This window comes from Ailuropoda melanoleuca, chromosome 11, assembly GCF_002007445.2.
Source record: "Ailuropoda melanoleuca isolate Jingjing chromosome 11, ASM200744v2, whole genome shotgun sequence".
In the NCBI taxonomy this organism is placed as follows: domain Eukaryota; kingdom Metazoa; phylum Chordata; class Mammalia; order Carnivora; family Ursidae; genus Ailuropoda; species Ailuropoda melanoleuca.
This window is the reverse complement of record NC_048228.1, coordinates 25,885,425-25,898,829: the sequence shown is the minus strand read 5'-3', so window position 1 is coordinate 25,898,829 and position 13,405 is coordinate 25,885,425. Positions and strand designations below refer to the sequence as shown.

At 40.5% G+C, this 13,405-nt stretch overlaps 1 protein-coding gene across 1 annotated transcript in view; it reads right to left on the bottom strand.

Moving 5' to 3' along the window:
* Positions 1-12,905, bottom strand: part of PPA2 (inorganic pyrophosphatase 2) — a gene marked incomplete at its 5' end in the record, with an annotated part of 78,798 nt that extends 65,893 nt beyond the window's left edge. Inside the window, 2 exons of the mRNA XM_034672119.1 lie at positions 200-264; positions 12,635-12,905. Of these exons, the coding sequence (XP_034528010.1) occupies positions 200-264; positions 12,635-12,905 (336 nt within the window). The remainder of the gene's footprint in view (positions 1-199; positions 265-12,634) is intronic.
* Between the last annotated feature and the right edge of the window lie 500 nt (positions 12,906-13,405).

Here is a 13,405-nt window from a genome sequence, read left to right as displayed (position 1 = left end):
AAATCCCACATCAGTGGTCCATAATCTTCGTCCTGGAAGGATCCTACTCTCATACTAATTCTAACTCATGAAGGAGGCTTACAACTCTGTTGTCCTTCTTGACTTCCAACTGCATTCTTTCCTTTCGAGATGCTTCCAAAAAACATTTTGTGATATTAGAAGTATGTATTTTCACCCCCAAAGCAAGTTAAAACAATACCTCTGTTGAGTCCACCTTCAGAGGAATATCATGAAAGGGGGAAATGTAGTGACCAGCTACATTCTCTGCAAAGGGAAAAAAAACACAAAAATAAAAATACAGAATTAAAGCAATTGACTATCCTGTCCTTTTCAGAACAATTATACCCTTATCCACTTTTAAACTTTTTAAAGAAGTATTTAAAGATTTTTCAAATTAACCTTTTTAACCCCAAATTTAAAGTTTAACTCAACTTTTAAAATTTGCCCCAATATGCTGACCAAAGAGGATACATACCAAATAAACCATATTTTGGTTTGCCAAAATAATTTACAGCTGACTCCTGAACAGCATTAAATCTGAACTGCACGGATCCACTTATACATAATTTTTTAAAGATACAATGCAGTACAGTAAATGTATTTTCTCTCCCTTATGATTTTTCTTAATACCATATCTTTTCTCTAGCTTACTTTACTATAAGAACACAGTACATGATACATAAAACATATAAAAATGTGTGTTAATCGACTGTTTATGCTATTGGTAAGGCTCCTGGTCAACATAAGCTATTAGTAATTAAGTTTTTAAAGAGTCAGAAGTTGTGCACAGATCTTCCACTATAACGTGGGCAGGTGCCCCTAACCCTGTCTTGTTCAAGGGTCAACTGTACTTATCTCTGTAGCTTAAAACATCCAAAGCAGAAAATATCTAAAATTGACTAACATCCAAATACGAAAAATCTCACTTCTGAAAAGAGATTCGTTAATAAGTGACTGAATTAAAACTGGTATCAATTTCCCTAGGAGAAACCTCACAACAGAATTCCCAATTTCTGTCTATAATTCACATGAACAAAGATGTAAAGTTCCTACCCAAATAAAAGAAACAAATCACTGGTTTCCACTCAGTGATAAGGATGCTTATATTAAGGTAAGCTTAAAATAAAAATGAACTTTGATAACAGAAACTACCTTATCTTCATTGTATACTGAAATGCATATTTTAAATACTTTTAAAAGCAGATGTTATTTAAATAAAATACAACAACTTAATATGCACTTTATCGGAACATATCTGTTTCCAAAAGCTGGGCTTAATACAGCCATAAATGTTTTCAGTCTCTAATTCCCTAAGTCAGGGTATGTTTCATTTCTGGCCTGCTACCTCTTTGGCATACTTTTCAAATTTAGACTTTAAAAATATTTTAACAAAATAAACCATGGACTGGCTGACAGCCCAATAGCAATGAGTACACTCAGCACCCAAATGTTGGTTTCCAAATACCATTCTCCAATAAAAAAGAACTAGGGCTTCTTAAAGAAGGGGCTAATTCTAAGGGTGGGACAAAACATACCAGATCAACCTGATGGATCCTGTAATACCAACAACCGACCAAGTGCCGAAGGAAACAAAAGGCTGGCGGTACGTGAAAAGGAAATGGAGCCAACCTGTACGAGCTCCCAAAGGCCAAAGATGGACAAACTGAGCAACAGATAATAGACTATTTGATTATAAGCCAAAGCATAAAATAAATATACATGAGACCACACTGATACAAATGACTGTATAAATAAATAAATGAGGGAGAAGAGACAAACCTTCCTTCTAGAAAAATTCCAAGCAATATTTATAGATGTCTCCCGTCCAAGAAGTAAAGCTTCTACCCTCTCCCCCTGAGTGTAGACTGGACTTAATGCTCACTTCCAAAAAATAGAACATAAAGGGAAAACAGTAACATTACAGTAGAGAATCTTGGCAAACAGTACCCTTAGCCAAGTGATCAAGGTTAACATCACCAGTGGCAAGTCATGCCGACATCATGTACCTCCTGATATGCCGTGATGAGAAGGGCACTTCACTTCTGTTGTTTTTTCCCCCCAAACCCATAACCCCAGTCTCATCACAAGAAAGACAGCAGATACATCCAAACTGAGGGACATTCTACACAATACCTACCCAATACTCTTCAAAAGTCTCAAGCTCATAAAACAAACAAGGAAATACTGAGAAACTGTGGGACTGGAGGAGAGTAAGGAAATATAATGACTAAGTGCCATGTGGCACCTTGAACTGGATCTTAGAACAGAAAAATGACATTAGTGGACAAACTAGTGATCCCCAAATAAAATCTGGAATTAACAGTAGGTACCAATGTTGGCTTCTTAGTTCTAACAAATGTACATTGGTAATGAGAGATGTTAACATTAAGGAAGTTTGGTAAGAAATATATCGGAATTCTGTACTATCTTTGCAACTTCACCAAATCCAAAATTATTTTTTTAAAGTTTATTTAGAAAAACAAAAACAAGCCATGCTTCAGCCTGCTAAAACTAGAAGCATATAACTTAATAGTGGCCCTGACTCCACCAAAACTGCATTTCTTCTTCTCATGTTGTGCAGGTTTTCCTTAGCACCTGTTACTAAAGTTCTTGAAGGAAGGAGTTTTTGTTGTTTGCTTGTTTGTTCTGCTATACTCCCCACTGGGTCCCCAGCATCCAGGAAGTACCTATCATTCAGTACGCATTTAATAAATATATCTCTAATACTATTTCATTTTTCCCTCCAAACGGTTCACGAAATTGTTCTTTTCCCACTTTAGCAACAAGGTACTCCTAAAGGACCCATTCACAGGGTAGGATAAAGAAGAGAAAGAGCACATAAATGGCGAAGTATATACAATCTTACTATGATCTACAAAGTTCTTTTTCATTAGTTAAAACAATGCACCTTAAAAAAATAACCTTTTGCATACTAGAGCAAACCTGAAATTCTCTGCCTGAGTTTAAAATCATCTAGGAGCAACACAAGAACAAAATTATCAGTCTGTTGCATGATTATTTACTTTTCTATAACTAATACAGATACTTAAGAGGGTAACATTTATTTTCTATTAAGATAAGGCAGTGGGAATTGAAAATGATACGGCGCTTTGGAAAATAGTGGGGAATTTCTTATAAAGTCAAACATTTGACCCAGGAATCCTATTGTTAAGTATTTGACCAAGAGAAACGAAAACTAATGTTTACAGGAAAATTTCTAAGTGAATGTTGATAGGTGGCTTTATTCAAAATCTTCAAAAACTGGAAGCAAACTAAATATACAAACAGTAAATGGATAATGAATTCTGCTATACCCATATACTGGTATTTTGCTCAATGATTTATTAGTACCCAAAAAAAAAGAATGAACTATTGATACACACAACAAAATGGATAAATCTAAAATGTATCATGCCAAGTGAAAAAAGCTAGACTCAAACAATTCCATTTGGATGACATCCTGGAAAAGGCAAAACTACAGGCACAAAGAGCAGATCAGTGACTGCCAGGAGTTAAGGATAGAGGGTAAAGGTGACTCAAGACAGACCACAAGGAAACTGTTCAGGAGCGATGGACTGTTCTGTGTCTTGATTGTGATGGTGTTTAAATGAACCTATATTCTATCGAAACTCCCAACTGTTCACAAAAAAAGACTCAATTTCACTGTATATAATTTTAAAAATAAATATGAAGCAAAAAAATAGGTTAAGAAAAACAGGGATTAAAGTATAAATGTAAGCTCTTGTCCCAATGAACAGTCACAAACCTGTGATTCTTTTCTCAGCTTTAAGTCACAAAGATAAGGTAGTTTTGAGAAAAATACAATCCTTTGGAAGATTATGTCAATTATTACATTTGGAACCTATCACCATGATGGAAATTAGCAATAATCTCAGCTCTAAGAATTCAGGCAACTGCGCAAACCAGGGAACTTCGGTATTAAAATTAAGGAAGTAAGAAAATTTAACGGAATAGTTGGGCTGCCTTTGTAATTAAGAATAAATGATACCTCTAGCACATTGATTTGGTATTAAATTTCTCCAAAGCTCCAACGCTTTTGTTAACTGGGGACAAGCCCCAACCAACTTACTAAGATTTAGGATGAAAGCATGTTACTCCAGCCTGAGGAAAAAAATAAGGCCAGCCTAAGCTGGGATTACTAAAACCTAAAGATTTATGAAGTGTGCTGAGGTATCTATCTCTTTAAATCAGGATCTAAACATGATATTCAAAGATTATGGTAATGCCAACATATGGGTTTAAGTTGTTATCTGACTGGCATCTTGGAAAGTAAAAGGAGTATTAGTGAGTGAGTGCTCTGATTCAGATGACCAGTACCTACTAGAAGCCATCTGGATCACCAAACAGTATAGATAAAATGTACTGATGAAGAAAAAGGAATAGAAAGAATTACATCTGCAACAATAAAAATAAAAGACGGCTTTAGATGTCAGATAATGATAATGCTTTGATGGGCAATATAACAAAAACTCATACAGAGGAATGAATACAGAGACAAGAGCCTGACTTCCAGTTACTGAGCTAGATAAAGTCACTCAATTTCTCTGAAACTTAATTTTCTCCATTTTTTTCCAATTAGCAATATGTAATTTAGTTTGTAAACGGTAATGTATTAGATGCCAGAATACAAAAGTGCTAAAAAGTGAGCTATGCCCACAGCCAAGACAGGGCAAGTACCACATCCCCCACATCAGCATCACCCAGTGAGTGCAAAGACGAAGGAGTCCTCCTGGCAGAATCAGAAAGCTCATCATTGACCTAACGCAGAAAGGGAGGAGGAGAACCCATGAAGCCTTCTAGGGTCAGCGCTATTACCATGCTAGCATGCTCCGTATGAAGAGTGTTGAGCCTCTCTGCAGGTAGAGGTGAAGACAGGTGCTATCTATCCTGATCCTCATACCTTACAGACGAGCCCCAGACAGATGTGGTCCACGCAGCAAGCACTGGAGCCAGCCACGCGTGCCACTGTCAAGATGACAGAACTGAAGCACAGCGGCATACACAGCCCTGTCTCAGAGCCTCAGAATAAACCAGTGATAAATCCTGAGTTAGAGCATTAATTGAAGCTGAGACCGGTTGTGTCTTTAGATTTGAAGCCAAGTTGCTGCTGCCAACTTGCTTTTTAAAATACCTCTTCTGCTGTTTCAACAAAGCGATGCATGGACATGGTTAAAATCTCCACCTCTCTGCAATCCAGATCCACTGTCGGAGCAAAATTTTTCACCTTTAACGTACTTGAGGTCTAATGACTATCTACATCTCTCCAAATAATGTATTTGTATGTTTAGTTTTTACCTTATCAATTTTAGAAATTATCTACTGATTCCAATTCTAAGAGATGTTTAGTTCATCTGCCCACCAACCTATTCCTCTTAAATTCTCTACTGACCAATCTTAACACTTTATAGCTTTACTCCTTGTTCCTCCAAACACATATGGTATTTGATCATACTAACTGGCTTTTTACTTCAGTCCCCTCATCCTTCTCTCCCCTAATTTTTATGTTCTGCACTTTTATTTTTACATTTCAAGATTGGTAAGTGTTCTATAATCAGACTGAATTTTCTGTGCTCTATTAGTATATTTCCAAAATTTTTCTAAGGATAGGAAAAACTTGGGAGTGTTTGTTAAAACAGGTCTCTGGACCTCCCAAACCTAGGGAATCAGAATCTTAAGAAGAGAAATCTGGATATCTGGATTTTTAGCAAGCACTCACAAACACTTCTTACACTGAAGTAAGTTTGAGAAGCATTGTCTACGTACTGATTTTTGGCCAAGTATAATGTTATAATTAAATTCCCTTTCCTGTTCAGCTTCTGTTTTGACTTGTGCTTCTAATTATGTTTCTTCCATTGTCAGTCATAATCATACCTATAAATTATTCAAATGCCTCACAGATTCCACAAAGACTATGGAATTCTCTCTACACACAAACAGCTCCCTTTGGAAATCCCTAACCTCTTGCTGCAATATGGACTGAATTATTTTTCTGGCATCCTAAGACTTTGCTTCTTTGGTCTCCAGCTCAGATCTGTTTTCTGGATTCCATGCATTCATCTTTTTTGGTTTACTTACTTGTTTTGCAGGAGCATATCCCTAATTTGTGTTCTGTAAGAAAGGATGCATATGAGGTAAATCTCCCAAGTCCATAAACATCTGAAATGTCCTTATTTGGTCTTCACCCTACATTGATGGTAAATTCTAGGAGGAAAGTTATTTTTTCTCATAATTCTAAAGGCTTTATGCATTCATTTATGCTCTTAAGTCAAATACGAGTTTGATTCTTATTCCTTCTCAGGTGACCTGTTCTCCCTCCCTCCCCTGCCCCATGCTCCAGGACTTTCAGGATCTTCTTTATAAAAGCCTCAGTTTTCTGAGATTTTGCAATATGTCTGAGACTCAGAACACTAGGGTCCTTAAATTCTTAGATCTCTTCTACTGTCTCTTTGATAATTACCTCTCCGTCCCTCCTGGCACTCACATTAGTCAAGTACTGGACTTCCTAGATTACATCTCCACGTCTCCTCTACATTGTGTTTCTGCCTTTGACATTTTGTTCTACTTTCTGATACATTTCTTTACCTTACATTCTAACTTCTCCGGTAGATTTCTTTACCTTACATTCTAACTTCTCCGGTACATTTCTTTACCTTACATTCTAACTTCTCCGGTAGATTTCTTTACCTTACATTCTAACTTTTCTGTATTAGTTTTCCAGGACTGACATAACAGATGATCACAAACTCGGTGGTTTAAAACAAAGGAACACCATTTGCCCACTACACCTTCTACTCAGTTCTTTGTTTTTACAATTACAATATTTTAATATGTCTGTAATTATGTTTTCTTCATTGCCTCCTCTTCCTTTGGATAGGCAGTTTCTAAAATCTCAGAGGACACTCATCGGACTTTTTAAAAGTCAAATTCTCTTCTTTTTTTTGTATTTAACTTATAAGATTTCCTTAAATTCATTCACTCGATATTTATTGAACACCTAAGTCCTGGGTATACAGATTCCCTGTTCTTATGGAATTTATATTCTAGTGGGGGGGCAAGTATAGAAGCAATGAGTATGAATACGTTCTTACTATACTGGGTACAGTAAGCGCCATAAAGGAAAAGAAATGAGAGCAAGAAAGGAATACGAATAAGGGAAAGGATAAAATTTAAATGGAAAGGACAAGGAAGATCTCACTGATGGGTAACACCTTCAGCACAGACCTAAATGAAGTGAGGAAGCAGGTCAAGCAGGTATCTAGGGAGGAACACCGCAAGGAGGCCAGGATGGCTGGAACACACTGATCAAAAGGAAGAGTGGCAGGCGACGAATTCACACAGGAAGTCCAGTGTTAGTCACACAGGACCCTGTATACTGTGGTGAATATTGGAAATTTATCTTGAGCGAAATGAAAAGCCACTGAGGTTTGGAGCAGAGCCTAGACATGATGACTTACATTTTAAAAGGACCAAGGTGGGCCGCCTGGGTGGCTCAGTCATTTTTGGCCCAGGGCGTGATCCCAGGGTCCTGGGATCAAGCACCGCATTGGGCTCCCTGCTCTGCTGGGAGCAGGCTTCTTCCTCTCCCGCTCCCCCTGCCTGTGTTCCCTCTCTCACTGGCTGTCTCTATCTCTCTCTCTGTCAAATAAATAAATAAAATCTTTTAAATAAATAAATAAATAAATAAAAGGACCGAGGTGACTTCTGTGTGAAAAGCAGACTACAGGGGGACCAGGGTGGCAGCAGGGAGAAGAATCAGGAAGCTACTACAATTGGTCAGGGGGAAAACAGATCAAGCGGCAAGAGTGGGAGTGGAGGGAAATAACTGTCTTTTGGATACATTTCAAAAACACAGCTGAAGGGAGAAACTACTGAATTAGAAGTGGGGTTAGGAGTAAGAAAGGCACCAAGAACATCTGCTGAGTTATTGGTTACCGACATGAGGACAGAAAGAAACAACCCAGTGGGCAGAGGAATCTGGAGCTCTGTACATGGTAAACTTGAGATGTGTCTGAGACACCTAGGTAGGAAGACGGAATATGTTTATTGGATATGTCGATCTCGAGTTCAAGAGATTCAGGCTGCTGCAAATGTGGGAGGCACAGATGATTACCTAAAGCTACGGGACTGAAAAGGGTCACTTAGAGCAACAGCTACAGTCAGCAAACTTTGGCCCACGGCCTGTTTTTATTTGTGTAAATGAATTTTTCTTACTCTCTCTGGTTGCTTTCTACAGAGGTGGAGTTAAGTAGTTGTGCCAGAGACGCTATGGCCTGCAAAGCCTGCTGTTTACTCATCGGGGCCCTTTACGGAAAGCATTAGTCAACCCCTGCCCTAGAGAGAGAACAGACCGAGAAGCAGGCTAAGTCCTGAGCCCTGGGGCATTTCAAAAGTCCTGCAGAACAGACTGCTGGAGAAGCCATCCAAATAAGAGTGTTGTCCCAGACACAAAAAGAAAAAGAAAATGTTTTAAGAAGACAAAGTGATCGACTGAAAAGTTGTTAATTCACATGAGAGGAGAACTTAAAAGTGATCACTGTATTTGTCCCATGCAAGTCGCCTTTTGACAAAGCAGTCTGGAAGAGTAGCAGCGATGGTAGTAGGAGGGAAAGCCTGACTGAAGGTGATCCTTGACAATTTGGCTGGTACGTAAGCGTACACGGGAAAGCCTTGTTGAAAGGTCAGCTTCCCGTGGAGACACAGGGTAAGAAGTTGGCTAGTACACTGGGGGCTTCCTAAGTGAAAATTCAGAGGGCTCTGCTAGGGCACCATCAGGCTGTTCTTTGTCCCTCCACTTTCTTCAATTTCTGCAGATGACACCAGCCCATTCCACAAGCCCCAAGCCTCCATGATAAAGATCTGCGTGCTATTCCATCATAAACTTACATCCCGCTCTCACACTCTCTCCCATCGGACATCAACACTCACAACCACTGTGAGGTTCTGCACAGCAGTCTGGCCTCTTCGTATACCACAGACCACTCAGCACATATACTTACGCCGGGACATCCTTCAGGCTGTTTCATCAATAACCACACCTCTAACTGTGTTTCATGTTCTATAAATATTTTTGAAATCTCCAGCTCTGACGGTCCTTCTTATTTGTTGTTTTAGGATTATCCTTTTTTATTCACTTAATACCACTGTAATAGGACATTCACTGGGAGGAAGATCAGACAAAGGACAGTAACCACCCTGCCGTCTTGTCTTGGTACTTCACTCTGTCGAAAATAATAAACTAATGAATTCTTTCAGGTCCATCAATACATACGGACATGACCAAACAGTGTCAAAACCTTCCCTTCAACTAGACTGAAATGAGATTTTTATTCTACTATTTTGTAAAGTACCTATGTTTTTTCTCTCATAACAGCAAGTTGTATTAGGACGAAAGTTTAGTAATGGTATTAGCAAGTGAGAAAATCAAATGGAGTAGAAAACCTGTATTTGATAACATGTGTATACACCAAATAGCTACATGTATGCCAAGTACCATCACACTATTACATATTATTACCAAATCCATTTCTAGAGATTCTGACTGGAAGATTTAGCAATGATAAACACCAAATAAATACAAGTAATTTTTTAATATTCACACAATAACCATTATGTCCTATATGTTCTCTATATAATTCAAATTCTATGATATGAGCCAACTTAAAAAAAAGGTTACAAGAACTCATACATTTAAGACTCAAACACATGTTGTGTGGATTATTCACAGGAAATTTTTTTAAGTCCAAATATATGGTCCGGTCACTGGCAGATTCCATCACCTACTCCTCAAATGATGTACTTAAAAAAATAAAACCTATAGTAATTTCAGCTTAAGCATATGCTATAAATGATAAAACAAATTCATTGTTAGAGAACTGTATGATTCATTCTTATTCTAAATAAAAGCAACCTGAATTACCTATAGCACAGTGACTCTAACTGAATTAGTCACCCACCCCACAGTAACAAAAATGCAAACTATGAAAAGCATAGCTTCTACACATCTTTCATAAAATGTAAAAAACCAAAAAAAGTGATTTTGTGTGCGTGTGTGTGTGTGTGTGTGTGTGTGAGCGAGCGAGCAAGTAGGGGAAGGGCAGAAGGACAGAGAGACAATCTTAAGCAGGGCTCCATCTCAAGACCATGACCTGAGCCAGTATCAATGTTATCAAGAGTCAGAGGCTCAACGGACTGAGCTACCCAGGTGCCCCATGAATTTTCAAGTTATTAACAAAATAAATACATGCAGGCTATCAAAGGAATATTGACATGCAGTGCTGTCTTTGGGCCACATAAACAAGTCTAACTTCATTATGATTTCACAATTCAAAGAACTGCAGGGCTGCACAGTGGCCCAGTCAGCTGAGCCTCTGACTCTTACTTTGGGCTCAGTCATGACCTCAGGGTTGTAAGACTGAGTCCTGCCTGGGGCTCCACACTCAGCAGGGAATCTGTTTGACTCCGTTATTTTCACCCTTCACAGAATATGAAGAATTTTGGTCTTATATCTTGAAGTCAAAAGGAAAAAAGAAATTACATACAACAAATATTTACCATGCACCATGTGTGAGACACTGATAATCTTACACATCTGATCTCATTGAACTGCCACAGCAATTCTATTATATCGCTAGTACTTTCCCTATTTTGCAGATGGAGAAATTGAGCTGAGGACTGTCAACTGATGCCCAAGAGAGTCAAGCGAGGTCTACAATCGAATTCCATGAAACTCTAGAGGCACTAAGATGTTAACAAATGTTCTGAGAAATAAGGGCTCTGAGGTTCAGAAGTTTAAGACAAGTTAGTTTATATCAGAATTTCCCAGAACCTGAATATGCACACTGTGACTCTCCAAGAAGGTGATCTAACGGGAAGTTCTGCTCATTTACTAAACCACGAAGCACTCTATTGAAAGAAAACCTAATAATATACTATGATATGCTTGTGTTCAACTCAGTACAGTTTGGAAAATGACCATCCAGTCCAATCTCCTCTTTCCATGGTTTAATAAACTGAGATACTGGTAACTTAAATGCCTCAGTCAAGGCCACACAGAAAGTTAATAAAGGGCCAGGGCTGATACCAAGGGGACCTGATGACTCCTGCCAGGATACTCCTTCCCCTGTATCATTCCATCTCACTTCAGTACTGTTTCTACAAAGTTCAACACTAATTAAAAGGGGAAAAAAAGTATTAAACCTATCATTTATTCTGATTCTTCTGAATGGCAGTACAGAGAAACCACTTACAGAAACGAAGCTCCAAAATGGTCTACCCCCCAGTGCAGTGTTAGAGAACTGGGATATATTTGGAAATGTGGGAAATGATTCCACTGTAATAATGCTGAACAACATTTTTCAGCCAAGTAGTGCTACACTCATGTTTTTCTCTGAAGTACAACTACACGCTAGCACTGCATGTAGACACCGCCAACGCTCAAAATATCTAATTTGAGACCATCTTTATAAGAAGTAGTTTGTTCACTGTTTTCCTCTTACTCCCTTACCCTAAAGGGGCTTCCTTTCACTTTGTCCTACCCTTGCCAGCCAGCAGTCAACAGTCCTGGACCGAGGATGCCACCTGGCGTTGTAGACCAGGAACTGTTTAAACTGACAGACCTTCCCTCAGTCTTACCACCTGGTCCCTCCCCCAACCACACTCTTCCAATTCTTGCCCATTTACCTCTGAAAACCTTTTCTTTTCTATCATTTACCCTAACGCAGTGAAAAAAGACGTTTTTGGCATTCTAGTTACAGAAAAATCCTGAGTCTGAATACACTTGTAGCTAAAGACACAACCCACAGTGTAAGGCCAATACAGCCTTGGAAATGCCCTAAGAGAGGCCCGGCCCCAATAGAGAATGGTACTCATGCAGCACCTTCAAGAAATGTCAGCACCAAGGAGGACCCTGAAGATCACTGCTGGGTCAACTGCATTATTTCACAGCTAAAGACACCCTGTAAGGAATGAAGGAATCCCCTGCCCAAATAACAGAGAGAGCTTGTGGCAGACACAGGGTGAAGGCCTAGGAGTCGCCATCTCAAAGCCAATGCTCTGTCAACTACCCCACACACCGCAGGCTCCTCCAGACTTTTCTCTTCTCAGTTACCATTCAAGTAAAATGTAGTTCAGTGTTTTTATATTTTTCCTTAATTGCCTATATTGACATTATGAGTCTCTTGAGAGCAGGGCCCATAACTAAAATCTCCTCGGTGCCATGTCTAACTGTGTCTAGCACACTTCATAAATATCGACTGACTTCCTTGGTCTATTATTACTGTACTTGTTGCAAATCTAGAATATTTTCACCATGTTATGCATTAAGACAAGCTTGTATCTACTCAAAAATCGAACTGCCACTTCATAACACTCTTTCTATAGAAAACTGGGCCCCAAATCATCCCATCATACATAACCTTTTGGAACACAATCCACTCAGAAATTTGGAACTTCTTCCTCTCCACCTGGTGAGTCCTGACGAAACAAGGGTGCATCATAATACAAAAACTATACGAACCCAGTTTTCTCTCCCATAAAATAGTCTTCGACCCTAAGTTCATGTAAGATACGTGTGAACATTTTCTAAATTACAGATATCAATAATAACAGGTCTTACTTATGATAATTTGTATTGCCGACGCTCTAAGCACCTTGTACACACTGTGAGGCGAACTCCTACAGCCCCGTCTAGCAGAGAAGAAAAGCCAAGGCGCAGCAGGCTGAGAACCACCCCGTGACGGGGTCACGAAGCGAAGAGCTGAAACTGCTGGCCTGGCGCGGAGCCCGGAGCCTCCCGAGCTGGCGCTCCTAAGAGACGGGCGGGAGGGCCAGGCCGCGGGCGCGGAAGGCAACGGGGCACGAAGGCCACGCAACCAAGCTCCCTGTTGTCACCCCCACAGCGAATACTGGTGCAAAGAGAAATGAGAATAAATAACGGAGACCGGGGTCGTTTCTGACCCAGCCGGCAGCTCGGGGCCCAGCAATCCGGTCGCCCTCGGGGGCGTGCTCAACGAGGGGAGGACACGGGCGCCCGGGGCTGAACACCGCGTTCCAAGGGCAAACTTGTGAACACACATTCACGCTTCTGGGAGATGCTCCGCCGGAGACCCCCACCCCCACCCCAAAAAGACCCGCGGGACTGGGCGTCTCCAAACGTCTCCCGCCTTTCCGACGGCAGGCGTCCCTCCCTGGGAGCGGCCGGGAGAGCCGGCCGGCCGCGGACCCTGCCCTTCCCGGCACAACTCGGTCACGGGAACCCCGAGCCGCCGCAGGGCCTCGCCGGAGGCTGCGGGGCCCCGGCCCGCCGGCAGGAGAGGGCGCTGGGCACCCGGGCCGCCGCCTGCTGCCCGTCGCCCTGCGTCTCCGCGCTCCGCGGGTGGGGGCTCGA